Below are 14,107 nucleotides of genomic sequence, written 5' to 3' on the forward strand. Positions count from 1 at the left end.
TGCGCGCTGTCAGGAGCGGGCGGGGAGCCGCAGACAAAGAGCCGGGGCCGGAGGCGAGCGGGCACCGGGGCCAGGAGGGGGCGGCCCGGGGGCGGGGACGCGGCGGGGGCGGCGGCCAGAGGCACCGGGGAGCCGAGCCCGGGCGCGGGGCGGCGGAGCCTCGGGCTGCGCTCGCCGGGAACAAAAGGCTCCTGCTGCCCGCGCAGAGCGCCGTGGCCCGGGCTCCGCGGCACCATGTCCCGCTGCGAGCCCCGCCGCGCCTGGGCGCTGCTGCTGCTCGCCCTCGGCAGCCTGAGCGCTGCCCAGCCCCGCCAGCGCCAGTAAGTACCGGGGCCAGCCCGGGGTCCCCGCGGCAGCATCCCAGGGCAGGGCGGCGGGAGGAGAAGCGGCTCTGCTCGGCCAGGGCTCCGGGGGGGCTGCAGCAGCCGCGGAACAAAGCCCGCGGAGCGCCCCGGAGGGGTCGCGGATCGAGCGCGGCGCGTCCCCGGCAGCGGCCGCCGGTGCGAAAGTGCGGAGCGCGGGGAAAGGGGAACGAGAGAAGAAAGCTCCCATGCGATACCTGCCTCCAGCCGCTCCGGAGAGCGGCTGCGGAGCTTTTATCTGCAAACAATTATTCAAGGAATCCGGCTGCTGCGGTGCTGGGGGTGGTTGAAGGTAGCGCTGGGCGCTCCCGAGCGGCGTGTGAAGATTTTTTTTGTGGGGAACATCTGCCGGGGAGAAAGTGCGGAGAAAGTTCTCTGACTTTTAGAAATTGAATCCGCAGCTCTTTTCCAGTGTGTTTAGGTTAATTTTGAGTAAGGTTTGCTTTGTTCTTTATCCCTGGCTTATTATAGCCCGTCAGCATCGTGAATAGCTGCATTAACTGAGTGCCATGGAGAACTTATTTTCACTTGCTTACTAGAAAATATTTCACGTCCTGCCAAGTTTTGGTGTAACCTGACAGAACTGTTAGTTAAGTGTGCTTAAAGGATCTGTCCAGTCCCTGTCAAGTTAACTCTTTGGTTGCCAAGTTAAATATTTAATTTTCAAATGCCACTTATTAAGTGATTTAAATAGTTGCATCAAGGGACTGATACTTCAGAAAGAGTTTCAGCAATTTAGAACAATATGAGTACATGTGCTTCACATATGGCACCGCAGTGCTGGGCTTATGACAGTTTAAGTCTGATCATTTCACCCTGAATGCAGCTGGTACTTTTTCTCCCTCTGCAGCTAGATCAGCTATCTCTCTTACCAAGGATTTGCAGGCTCGGTAGTAACTTTTTATTGTTATTTATTACCATTCTGATGAATTCGCAAACCTGGCAGCCATAAGGTTTTGAATCTGCAAGTACCCTGTGCAATTTAACTCGAATGCCACAGAGTTCTGAACTTCCTTTGGGGGTAATGGGATCTCCATGGCAATGAGGCCTGCTGAGAGAGAAACATGGGCTTGGAATTTGATAAAAGATTACTTGGGGGCTGTAAAACACCATCATCCTCATCCCAAAGTGATAATTAATCATGGACTAAAGCAACCTGGCTCATGGGACTGTAGAAAGGCATGGGCTGAGAAATTTGGCTTGAAAAGGCATCTGAGGAATTGCCTCGTGTTAAAAAAAGTCCTTTGGGGTAGGAGAAAAAACCCCAGAAAGGTGTGTCATGAAGAGAATATAAATGTGTTGCTTCCAGCCCAATGCATCAAAGAGCTCAGAGCCTGCAATGCTTTTAGCTGACAAGTTCATGGCACGGTGCCATTCACAGAGGAGTGGTGCAGATTCCATTCAGAAACTCTCGCATTGCAGCATCTACGGGAGGTCGGTTTGGGTGGCTTTAAAGCTCTCTGTGTGCCTTCTAAAATAATGCCTTTTGTAAACTGGCAGGATCTAATTGTTTGAACAAGAATGTGGTAGTAGAGCTGGGAATTCCAGCCCAGTTCTGTAGCTGCAGTTTCTGGGCTGCTTCTGTATAAACTGGAAGTTCAGGTGTGTTACATGCATTGAGTCTGACGTTTAGAAAGCTCCAAAAATCAGCTCTGAGTCCCTTCTCTTCTATATGAAGCTGAACTATGAAAATGGAGCCATATGATTGAGTCAAAAATATCTAAGCTCTTTCAAAGAAAGCATTGGCTACAAAGCTCTAAGGAGGTTCAGGTACCTCCTTATTCCTTCACAAACTTCTGCTCTTTTATGGTTAGCTGGTTGTATGTTTAGTTTGTTACCTATAGCAAATAAATGAATGTATTTATTACATAGATGCAATAAACACAGATATTACTGTTTTTATTTAAATCCTAAGGATTTGTTAGGCACTTAGGCTCTGTTTGTTCATTTATACATTTATACATATTAGATACAGGCTTAGACTGCTGATGGCCACAAATGTGACCATACAAGGGCAAATATGTCACAGAGAAGTTTGTTCTTTTCCTTTTGCCACACAAAAAGGGGCTCACAAATGAAGGTAACGCTCTCGTTGCTGTGTCTCAACTGACCACTTCCAATTGTGCTCCTCAGGGGTTATTTGATTGCAGCACCTTCTGTTTTCCGCTCTGGGGTGGAGGAAGCCATAAGTGTGACCATCTTCAACTCTGTCAAGGAGACAACTGTGCAGATCCAGCTGGTGGTCAAAGGAGAGACTGTGTCACGGAGCCACGGAACAGTCCTGGGTGAGCTCCTGTAGTTCTGAACTTGAGAACTGATTTACGAGTTGAGGTGCTGTGGGAGCACGTTGATATCTCCTAAAGAATTGCTTTAGGTGATAATGGAATTAAAGTAATATTTAATTGATTTGCTGCTGCTGCACCCTCTCAGTCGATTGTGCTAATGTGGTTTTGATGTGTGTGATCTCAAACATGTAAGGCTGATAACTTTGGGACACCAAGACATACAGAGACCCTTGATAATTAATACTCTTGAGTTTTCTAGTGAATATACTTCCTTTTGGTCCCTGAATATTTATCAGTGGGGGACTGTATAAGGAGTAAGATAGAAGCTTTTTTTGAAGAAAAATATAAGATCTACATCATCATCAATTTCTTCTCTCCAAAATGAGTGCTGGGAATCTCCCCATCTTCAGGACTGAGTGTTGCTGAGAGAGGTGGTAATGTTTGTGTAGTTGGATAAGCCTTTAAAATCCAAGCCAGATACCTCTGTCCTGTGAGTAAAGATGTGTTTTGATTATGGCCAGCTTAATACTGAGGGAATTTACAGAGGTGAAAGTGAAGTCCAGTAGCCCTGCTGTACCACTGTCAGTAGTGGTGGAAGCTGTAGTGTAGACGAGGCAATCAGGCTCTTTAATCCTCCAGTTTTAACCCTTCTGTGTGTTAAAAAGGGGAGGTCTATGAAAGTCATTCCCTTTCTTGAAACAGTTTGTCTCTGGTTGTGTCCTCCCCTTGTTGTCTTTGAAATGGGCTGACAATTGCAAAGCCATTCAAAGGGAGTGATGCTTACACATGTGGACAGCACATGCTCAAGAGAACTCCAAGGTATGGCTGTATCCAGAAATCAAAACAGATCCTATGAGTGTTTGTTTTGAGAATTGTCTAAGTCCCAAAAGAGGCCAGGTCCTTTTTACAGCAAAACACTTCTGTAGGCACAGGCTGCCCTGTGCTGAAACCTCAGCCTTTGGGGTGCTCTTCAATCACAGAGCACTTTGCAGTTTACCTTGGGCAAAAATTGTAAATAAATGTGAACCAGGTTTGTTTTGGAGAACTCTGCTGGGTCTGGCTTGCTCACCATGCAGATTGTTTTACACAAAGCAGGAAAATTACTTCAGGTGGAATCATAACAAAGGGATACTGCAGGGAGCAGATCTGGGGTGTGGGGTCTTCTTTCACTCAACTGCAAATGTCTAAAATCTTAGTGCCTTACCTTGAGAATAACTCTTTCTCTCTCTCTCTCATATTTTAGATAAAGGAACAATTAAACTGAAGGTGAGTGTCAATTATTTTAAGATGTTTCTGGTGAAAGTATAAGGGACTTTCCCTCAGCCACATCAAGCATGGCTCTCTGGCACAAATAAATGTCACATTCTGGGGCACACACTGAGGAGGACACAACCTTCACCAGAGGAAGAGTGGAGAGTGAAAACAACAAAACTCAATCCATCACAGCTCACCTGCCAGGCCCTTACACCACTGAAGAAAATCAGTGGCTCGTGGCTCAACATAAAGTTCCAGGTTGGGGCCATTTGATAAGAATGGCAGTACAGAATGCTGTGTGAGTGAAGTGGGGTTATGACTTCAAATGTGGGCAGAATGGAGCTGGACTAGAAGAACAAGCCCTTAAAAGTGTTGGCTTTCTTAACTTAGGACTTCATTTGGGCTTGTCATCCTTGGGATGTCAAAGGTGGGTGGTGGAACAAAATATTCAGTTGTGATCTGCGCCTGGAATTGTGTTATCAGATTTTTTTACTTTGTCGTTTTTAACCTGATATAATTTTAAATTCCTACTTCTCTGAGGAACTGGTTGAACATGCACATGCATGCACTTTTTGCTTTGGGGACTTTTTTGTGTTGGTTGTTGGGGTTTTTCCCTCTGTTGGCAGAGCTGTGGGTTGATTTCCCCATGTAACACACCTTCTATACTGGAAGCTGCACATGTAGATCATGGATCAACCATCACTTTGCTTGAGAGAGAAAGGGCAGAAGAGGATTTCCTGCCATGTTTTCAACATGAATTTACCTCCTTTGAAGTTTATATATTGTAGGAAATCTAGTATGTTCTTCATTTTCTTTTCACTACTAACACAGATTGACACCAAAACACAGCAGGTGGCTCTTCTTGCTCACTTCAGTGTCAATTATATTCCTCAAAAGCTCAAAGGCTTTTCAGTGTCTTCCTCACCTCCTGGTCTGTTTTCTAGGTGCCTTCAGGGCTTCGTGGACAAGCACATCTGAAAGTTTGGGGCAACAGGCACCTGGCAGAGGAAGGTTACATTTTCCACAACTACACCACAGTCACCATTGACAGCAAGGGCTCCTCAGTGTTCATCCAGACTGACAAACCTATCTACAAACCCAAGCAGAAAGGTAAAGTGAACTTGGACAATTTGCCAGTTGCTAGGGCTGCTTTCAAAGGTAGCTTAAGGATGAGCTCTTCTGTTCAGTCTCAGCTGTGGTGACTAATAAATTCCCTCTTTTCCTTTTTTAGTGTTGATAAATCTCTTTATGGTGACTTCTGACCTGAGGCCGGTCAACGACAGGGTAAAGAAAACTGTTTTCTTTCACACTGTGAAATATGATGGAATACTTGGTAGCCTGCATTTTATTCAAATGTACATTTATGCAGAAATAGAACTGGATTTTTAACCTATTTAGGCATAGCTTGTGACAGCTTGTTTTATTTGTAACTTAGCTTTTTTTCACTTGGTCACATTCCTACTGGAGGAGAATACAAACTTCTGCAGTGCTGGCAAGTAGGAGGCAGCTCTGCCAGAGCAGAGACAAGAATTTTTCAGAGACTTGCACTTTATTTAGGTAGTTCACAGATATGTAAATTATTATTTTTTCCAGTTAGGTGTCTGAATTAAATGTGCATTTCTCAGGTTACTCTGAGCAAAGAAGAGAGCTTTAAACTCTGGCACTTTGGGTCTCACACCTTGCTTATATTGACTCAACAGTTCATCACAAAAAGCAGAAAAGTTGTTTCATAAAGCCTTTTATTTTTCTTTTTTCTTCTAGATTGAAGCTTATGTGGTGGTGAGTATCTGTGTGCCCATGTCCTGTAGAGGTTTGAAGACTGTGTAGCCTTTAAAGGAACAAATTTGTGTTTTTCCAGCCCATTATGGCCATTCCCACCCCTAACCTGTGCAATTATCTCTATCCCTGTGTTTTTAACTGGTCTTTGTGTCTTGATTTTTATTGTCACCAGCAAAAATCCCTGTTTTCTACTTCAGTTTCAGAAATCTATTCACATTTTTCAGCCTGAGAAGAATTGGCTTGATTCACTGAGACACATAACTGTGGCAGCCCCAATCCCTCTCCCTTCTTTTCGATGCCCAGCCACTCCTATCCTTCATCTGCTGGGCTGATAGAGCAGGGCCACCCTCATCTCTGCACCCAAACCTTGGGATAGTGGACAGTAGAAATTCATGGCAAGGGAAGGGTGCTCCTGCCTTCTTCCTTACGAGGTGAATGAGAGGTTCCTTCTGTGTTTAGTTTCATTTTTTTCCTTTTTTTTTTTTTTTTGTTTTTTGTTTTTAACCACGTGTTTAGCTGTCAGAAAGCAGGAGGATTCACTCTTGTTTGCATTCAGCACAGATTTAATGCTGGCAAAACCAGCAGGATTCATTTCATCCGAGTTAGTCATCTAAAATTTGTCTTGCTGGTTGTACAGCTCCCTTTAGGAACAGAGAGAAAGTGTCTTCAGAGGTCAGTTCATCCCATCCAGGACAGGTGTCTTAAGGCAGGGAAAGATCTGCTGCTTGACAGCCTTTATTTGTGTGCATTGCTTACACGAGCAGAGCTCTTAAGTAATTCTAAAAAGCAAATACCCCTGGTAAAGTACCTTCAGGACATTTTTGACAGGTATTTGTTACATTTGAGCTGTTGGTGAAGTGTGTATGTTACAAGAGGGAGTTCTTTGTTGCAAACTGAGTTAAATCTGTTCATGATACTCATTTTCATTGCGATGTTTCTCATCCCTAAACCACCCTGCAGGATCCTCGGGGGTCTCGGATGATAGAATGGAAAAACTTGAAGCCATTTTGTTGTGGTAAGTTCCAGATTATTTCTTTTTTTCCTCTGTGTACTGTGTTTTGCCTTTGCTTCTGCTGAGTTGTGTTCAGTAAGGCTTGGCAAGGGCTGGAGAGTGGCAGAGTTCACAGGGTGTTGTTTCCTTTTTCAGGCATTGTCAATATGACTTTCCCTCTGTCTGATCAGCCAGTGTTTGGAGAATGGCTCATCTTTGCTGAGATGCAGGGGCACACTTACAACAAATCCTTTGAAGTGCAGAAATACGGTGAGTCCTCCGTAACCCAGGTGCTTTTGGAAGAACAGAACACTGTGAAATGCTCTCCCTTGAGATGAAACACCTGAAGTAATGCATTTAAAATGCCATGAGGAAAAATTCTTTAGAGCCATGTACTTCAGGGATGCAGACACTGGTAACTGGGAGCTTTGCTAAGGTCACCTCGCCAAAGTTTGCTGCTGTTGTTGATTGATCCTCTGCTGGGTGCTGGTGTTACCCTCATTGGCCACAACCAGGGTCCTGTCAGAGCTGTGGGGGCTTCTCTATAACCCAGGCAAAGAGATCTGCTTGAAAAGATTCTGTTGTATTTCTTCTCATTGTAGTATTGCCCAAGTTTGAGCTGCTGATCGACCCCCCTCGCTACATTCGTGATCTTTCACTGTGTGAAAAAGGAACTGTCCATGCCAGGTAGGAATGTGTCCCAAACCAAGTGCCATTGCTGTGGATTGTAGTACAGTCACTGGAGCTTGGATCCCACCTGCTGCAGACTTTTCAGATGATTTCTAATCATCATCATCAGATGCTTTCTGATGTAAGAGCCTTCAAAATCTCTGTAAAAATAGCAATCTGGAAAACTTCCTGTGATACTGTTTCCTAGAGGTGCAGGTAGTGTGGTAATTGTCTCTATACAACCACAAAAACAGAAGCCAGCTGGAAGTTATTAATCATCTTCTTTGCATTTCAGATACACTTTTGGAAAACCAGTGACAGGGAAGTTAATTGTCAATATGACTATAAATGGTGTGGGGTACTACAGACATGAAGTGGGACATCCTGTCCTCAAGACCACCCAGGTGAGGGAGACCATGGACTCACCTGTGATGAAATGCCTGATCTGTCTCCTTTAACATTAATCCCACAGCTCTGTTTTGTTGCTAATGGGAATTCGGAAAATAATGGGGTAAATATTATAACTGGGGCCAGCATAATAAAAATGCTGCTTAATTTTCCATGGCAGGTTTATGATTTTAGATCTTAGGAAGAGGCTCTGTTCCCAGAGCGTGGTGGGGCACTGAAGAGCGTCTGGACAGCGCCCTCAGGGATGCCCAGGGTGGGGTTGTTGGGGTGTCTGTGCAGGGCCAGGGGCTGCACTGATGATCCCTGAGGGTCCCTCCCTGCTCAGGATATTCTGGGATTTGGTGGGATAAGAATTTGTTGGCATGGTATTAATCTGTCTTTAGAGCATATGGGGCTGAGGAGAGCAGGAGACTGAGGGACTGTGACAGAGTTAGTCCAGACCATGGGTAAGGGAGGAAAATGAAATTAACTTCCTTCCTCCCTCCCTCCCTCCCTCCCTCCCTTCCTTCCCCCATTAATTCCCTCCAATCCTAATCCTTCCAAAACACTGCTGCAAACTCCTATCACATGCCTGTGCTTTAGATTTGGCTTCTAGGCCCTGTCTGGGTGTGAAATGAGAGCTTCCCTTTCTGTTGCCCCACACACCCCAGATCGATGGCTCTGCTGTGTTCGATGTGTGTGTCAGAGACATGATGCCAGCGGATGTCCCCGAGCACTTCCGAGGCACAGTCAACATCTGGGCCACGGTGATCAGCTCTGATGGCAGCAAGCAGGTGACCTTTGATGACTCCACACCTGTCCAGAAACAGCTGATTGATATCAAGTACTCCAAGGACACCCGAAAGCAGTTCAAACCAGGGCTGCCTTACAAAGGGAAGGTGAGATTCAAAGTAGAGCCACGGATGTGTGGCTAATTTAAAGTTGTACTCACTTGATCCCAGCGATTTTCCCCACCTGTCGTTGAGTGGAATGGCTGATAATTTAAAGCCCATTGTTCTATAAATGCCCCACTGTGCAGGTAGAAGTCACTTACCCTGATGGAAGTCCAGCTGACAGAGTCACCATCCGAATTAAAGCTGAGCTTACACCAAAGGACAACGTTTACACGAGTGAACTGGTCTCAAGGAATGGCCTGGTGGAGTTTGAAATCCCCTCCATCCCCACAGCTGCCCAATATGTCTGGCTGGAGGTGGGTAAAAGCTCTTTATAGGATTAGCAGGCTTTAATGTAACTAATCTTGTCAAACCTGCACTTTAGAAATCAGTGCTACAAACAGGAAATCAGTGCCTTTTAGCTTCAGCTTCTGGATTTCAACACAGTAAACACTGGCTTGTTTTGTGCTGCCAGGAGAACTGATGTTGATAACCACCATTAAAAGATGCTTCTTCAAATATAGCTTAATATGGTAGCAGGGGCCCAATATTTGGGGAGTAAAGATGTCAAGAGATGAAAGCTGAAAGGTATAAAATGGGAGAAGGGAATAGAGATTAGGAAAGAACAAAATGGGTTTTCTATGCATAACATTCAGATGTAATTTTTTTTTTTTTTTAAGACCAAAGTGACAGCAATTGATGGGAAACCCTCTGGGGATCAATATCTGCCCAACTACTTGTCCATCAGCAGCTGGTACTCACCCAGCAAGTGTCACATCCAGCTCCAGGCACCAGATAAACCTTTCCAGGTATGCTGGCTTCACATTCCATCATGGCAACAACTGCATTGCTTGGCTTAAAGTACTTTGTTCTAATTAAATATTTCTGGACATTCCTGATGCTGGGATCCTGCACTGTTATTGTTTCAACCACAAAGGGTGAAGGAGCTGCACTTCAGCCACCAAATAATTGTTGAATGTGGGTTACACTCAGTGCTAAGCAAAGCACCCTTGGTGCTGCTCTGTGCAGCACCTCATTTCCAATCCTTGCTGCTCAGAGAGGGGTGGGTGTAGGCATGGAAAACATTTCAGTTTTCCATGTTTGAATGTGCTTTCTGTGCACCTCCAGCAACACTCAGACATGGATTGTTTGCTGAAAATGGGTGGAAGTGATGTTAGTGGGAGTGGCTGAATTACTAAAGATCAAAATTAAGGCTGTGCAGTCTCACTGGAACTTCCAGTTTAAATCTCCAGTGGATCTGTTCAATCTTCCAGTTATTGAACTGTGAACATGATTGCCTTGGCTTCTTTGGTAGTTTTTGTAGGAGCCTCTCTATAAATGCAGTCCTGCCCTATAAAAGTTGTTGTGATTTCTCTCCTAAAGCAAAGATCTGATTTAATCATGGTTTCTGTTGCTTAATACTTTCTGAGAGTTGCTGAGGGTTTCTTCTTACCCAAGATGATGTTCTGAGGGTCTGCATATTGCTCTGTGGAAAAAAAAAAAGTGGGTTTTGGCAATAAACACACTGAGATTTGTCATCAGCAGGTCCATCAGGTTGGTTTCAGACTCTTTGTATCCGAATAAGAGCATTTTTTTTTTATCATTGCATTTCATGAAAGTTTAATGGCTAATTAATCTTTTACAAGTTTCCTGAGGTATGGAAAGGGGATTATACACTGCTAATCTGAACACATTGTTCTTATTATAACCTGATTAGAACTAATTCTTCTGTGGGAAAGCTTGGAGCTGGATGCCCAGCTGATGTGGGAACTGTTTCCGTGCATTGCCAGCTCTTACTGGGTGTTCCAATTAGCTACATTCATTTTTTAATGAATTGTTTCATCATTTGCACTGGGGAATTCTTAATACTTCAAATATTTAATGTCACGAGGCACCTCTTGGACTCTGTGGCATTCTCACTGTATTTAACCATTAGCAGCTCCTTGTATTCCAGTTGTGCCCTTTAGGTTTGTGCCACGTGTACATTCTGCAGGGAGAACACTTGGTGCTGAAGGAAGAGCTTTTTTCAAAAGATTTCTTGGGGATTTTCTATCCAGCCTGAATGGTTTTATTTGGGAATTGCTCTGCTTTAAATGGCCAGGAGGGTGAGGAGGGGAAGGTGCTGAAGAAATCCTACTGAACGCAAGCGTCAGCTGCTCCTCAGATCCCAGAAGGAAGGAGTTTGTGTTCCTAGGAAAGTCTGCTGCTGCACAGAGTGATTTTTGCTCAGCCAGACACGACCAGTGCTAATCCCATGACTGATGTCTGTTCTGTTGGGATTGGTGGGATTTGTGGGATTTTGTCTTGGGGGTGTTCAGTACTTGGTGAGCCCCTCTGGGTGCAGGGCTTCAGTACCCAGGTGTGCTGCTCTGGAGCCTATTGCAGGCATCAGATGAGTTTATCCAGACAAAAAAGAAACTTTCTTCTCATTTATTTGTGTGTTTGACACCTCCCTGAGTGCCAGACTTAGAAATTGTAATCAAGACTTTGTGTAATTTGAAAGCATTTTCCCTCGGATCTCTTCCCAGTCATTTCATGGTTATGTTTGAATTGGAATTTGCCACATGAATGTAATCACAATTAAACTGCAAAGATTATCAAACACACATCTCTTCCCACCCCCAACCTACCTCTTTCCTTTTTTTGGGCTGGGCTACTGAAGGGGTGTCTAAAATTCAACCAATTCTGACAGCTGCTCTGTGCCAAAAGGCTTAACTTTCAGGATTCCAGAGATTCCTTTATTGTTTCATTAATGCATACAACCCCCAGCTCATTCTCCTGTAGATTTGCAGCGAGTGGAGAGCTGAACACTGGCCCCTTTTTCTTGTGGAGAAATTCCCTGAGAGCAGTGCTAATGTAATAATACACTTTCCAACACACACATTTGTTAGGAGAGGGCTCACACCTCCTGTGGCCTGGAACCCAAACAGGTTTCTGTGCTTTATCAACCAAAAGCGTTGTAACAGAGCAGATCTTTGGCTTTTCTGTCCCTGGCTGCAGGTGGGAGAGGAGGCCTGGATTGCAGTGAAGTCCACGTGTCCTTGCAACTTCACTCTCCATTATGAAGTGGCATCACGAGGGAACATTGTCCTGTCAGGGCTGCAGCCCAGCAATGTCACCCAGCAGAGGAGCAAAAGAGCCACCACACCCTTTGAGAAGAGCATTGACCTCACACGTTTCCCAGGAACAGGTAGCCAGCACCAGAAATGCAACTCACCCTCATTTTCAGGGAAAAACAACCTTTCCACAACTGTTGTTTTTAATGTGATGCTCCTCAAAGGATAGAGATAATTTTGTGCAAGAAAGATAGTGAAATCCATAAATCCATTGCCCTCATAGCCATGTAAAAAAAATTATCCCTTTTGGAGAAGTCTTGGAAAATTTTCTTTGGTCTTTCTGCAGTCTTTCTCAGTTGAGAAAACTCCAATATTTGCTTGGAGTGGAGTGGCAGGGAAGTGCATGGCAGGGCTGGGGCAGTTGGTTAAATTGGTTGAGCTTAAACTGAGAAGAGGACATGAGATAGAAAGAAAAAATTAAATGGACTGATAACATGGATCAGGATAAAGGAGATCACACAGCCCACAGGGGGAAGGGAAATGAAATGTGGACTCCTGGTTTGTACAAGAAATAACAGAAAGATACAAATCTGGTGAATCTGGGGAAGAGGGGGGTAAAGAATGGTGGGATTGGAAAGCTGGATATAACAGCTGCCAAAGGAAAAGTCTGGCTCTCCCAGTAACCAGTTTGGGAGTTGGGGAAAGAGTAAGAGGAACCTCCCTCCATGTACCCACTGAGCTTCTGGCAATCGGTAACCCCGGATTTGTGAGGACCTTCTGCACTGAAAGTTTGTTCTGAGCTGTTGCATTTGCAGTTTGCTCAGAGGCTTTGTGGTTTTTCTGTCACTGGAAGAGTTCAAGGCCAGGTTGGGTGGGACTTTGGGCAACCTGGTCTGGTAAAAGACATCCTTGTCCACAGCAGGAGACCTTTAAAGGTCCCTTCTAACCTAAACCATTCTGTGATTCTATAAACTGCATAATCCTTTTTCAGACTCATTCCTTTCCTCTCATCACCATTCTCCAGCAATAGATAATGTTTTATGTTTATTTTCAATAGCTTGATAACTTAATTGTGCATTTCCTTGATTTTTATGGCTGGAAAGCACTGAGTAGTCCTTCCCTACCACCTTCTCCATGCTGCTCATTAAGTTATGAGTGCTAATTACCTATCACAAAGATGACAAAAAGGGAAAAGATTCTGAACTCAAGAAGGTGTGCAACAGGAACAAGGGAAGAATGCAAGTCCTGGCTGGAAAGTTCTGTGCCTGACAGCATTAGGATGGGGCAGGAAGGGAGTGACTGGGATAAATAAAGCTGTTTTTCTCCACAATTCCTGTTTCAGCACTCCCCAGCACGCCTGCAGCAGAGGTTGAGGTGTGTGTGACCTTCCTGAGGTTCTCAGTCGTTCACTCCATGGCTCCCCTGGGCCGGCTCCTCGTGTACTACGTCAGGGAGAATGGAGAGGGGGTCACAGACAGCCTGCAGTTCACTGTCAACTCCTCCTTTGAGAACCAGGTAGGAGCTCTGTAGTGGGGAGGAAGTGCTGGTGTCTCATTACTCTTTGTTTTTTTGGGATTATAATGGGATTTAATGGGATTTTCCTTCCCAGGTTGCTGTGGCGCTCTCGGCCAACGAGACCAGGCCCGGTGACGTTGTGAACATCAAGGTCAGAGCTGCCAAATCGAGCTGTGTCTGCATTGCCACTGTGGATAAGAGTGTCTACCTGCTCAAGACAGGCTTCCAGCTGACAGCCAGTCAGGTAGAAGGAGCTTTAAGCACTGCTGTCCTTTTCTCACTCCTGTGACCCTGATCCACGTTGAGCAAGCGGCTTTTTGGGTTTCCAAAAATCCCCAAAGACAGCAGCCTCTGCCCTTTCCCTGCAGGTGTTCCAAGAGCTTGCAGAGTATGATGTATCTGATGCTTTTGGGGCTCCAAAGGAAGAAGGGCACTTCTGGTGGCCAGGCATGTCCTCACGCAGACGCCGCAGGTCTTCTGTCTTTCCCTGGCACTGGGACATCACCAAGGACGCTCGCTTCGCCTTTACAGTAGGAAGAATCAGCCTCCCTTCTCTCTGCAGTGTCTCTTTTTTGCTTTCATGTTTGCAGGGTGATTTTCAGCTCCATAGGCCGGGGGTCTTCCCTGCATCAGAGCTGTTTTTCTGAGGGGGTAGGATGAAAAGCAATTTTTGAGAACAGAGTACACTGTTCTAGCAAGGGTATTTGAGAAATATGGTTTGATTTTGGCCAATCTTGGGAGGGCCAGTTGTCCTGCTGGGTGGAGGAATTCATGCTGATGCTCTGGAGAACCAGGGACCAGAAGGTTCCTCCAGGCATGGGTGAGCTTGCAGATCTCTTCTGCAGCTGCTCCAGCAGGGAAGGAAGGTGGAATGTGAGTCTTTCCTTGCAGCCTTTTGGACTGTCCTTTGGAAATC

At 45.3% G+C, this 14,107-nt stretch overlaps 1 protein-coding gene across 1 annotated transcript in view; it reads left to right on the forward strand.

Moving 5' to 3' along the window:
- Positions 1–234: 234 nt before the first annotated feature.
- Positions 235–14,107, forward strand: part of CPAMD8 (C3 and PZP like alpha-2-macroglobulin domain containing 8) — a gene marked incomplete at both ends in the record, with an annotated part of 50,204 nt that continues 36,331 nt past the window's right edge. The window contains 17 exons of the mRNA XM_082297687.1: positions 235–320; positions 2,496–2,647; positions 3,891–3,913; positions 4,846–5,011; positions 5,133–5,185; positions 5,663–5,680; positions 6,641–6,695; positions 6,828–6,941; positions 7,274–7,358; positions 7,636–7,744; positions 8,399–8,626; positions 8,767–8,937; positions 9,301–9,429; positions 11,621–11,810; positions 13,019–13,191; positions 13,286–13,435; positions 13,560–13,721. Of these exons, the coding sequence (XP_082153813.1) occupies positions 235–320; positions 2,496–2,647; positions 3,891–3,913; positions 4,846–5,011; positions 5,133–5,185; positions 5,663–5,680; positions 6,641–6,695; positions 6,828–6,941; positions 7,274–7,358; positions 7,636–7,744; positions 8,399–8,626; positions 8,767–8,937; positions 9,301–9,429; positions 11,621–11,810; positions 13,019–13,191; positions 13,286–13,435; positions 13,560–13,721 (2,064 nt within the window). The remainder of the gene's footprint in view (positions 321–2,495; positions 2,648–3,890; positions 3,914–4,845; positions 5,012–5,132; positions 5,186–5,662; positions 5,681–6,640; positions 6,696–6,827; positions 6,942–7,273; positions 7,359–7,635; positions 7,745–8,398; positions 8,627–8,766; positions 8,938–9,300; positions 9,430–11,620; positions 11,811–13,018; positions 13,192–13,285; positions 13,436–13,559; positions 13,722–14,107) is intronic.

Source organism: Coloeus monedula (genome assembly GCF_965178545.1).
Source record: "Coloeus monedula genome assembly, chromosome: 27".
Classification (NCBI taxonomy): Eukaryota; Metazoa; Chordata; class Aves; order Passeriformes; family Corvidae; genus Coloeus; species Coloeus monedula.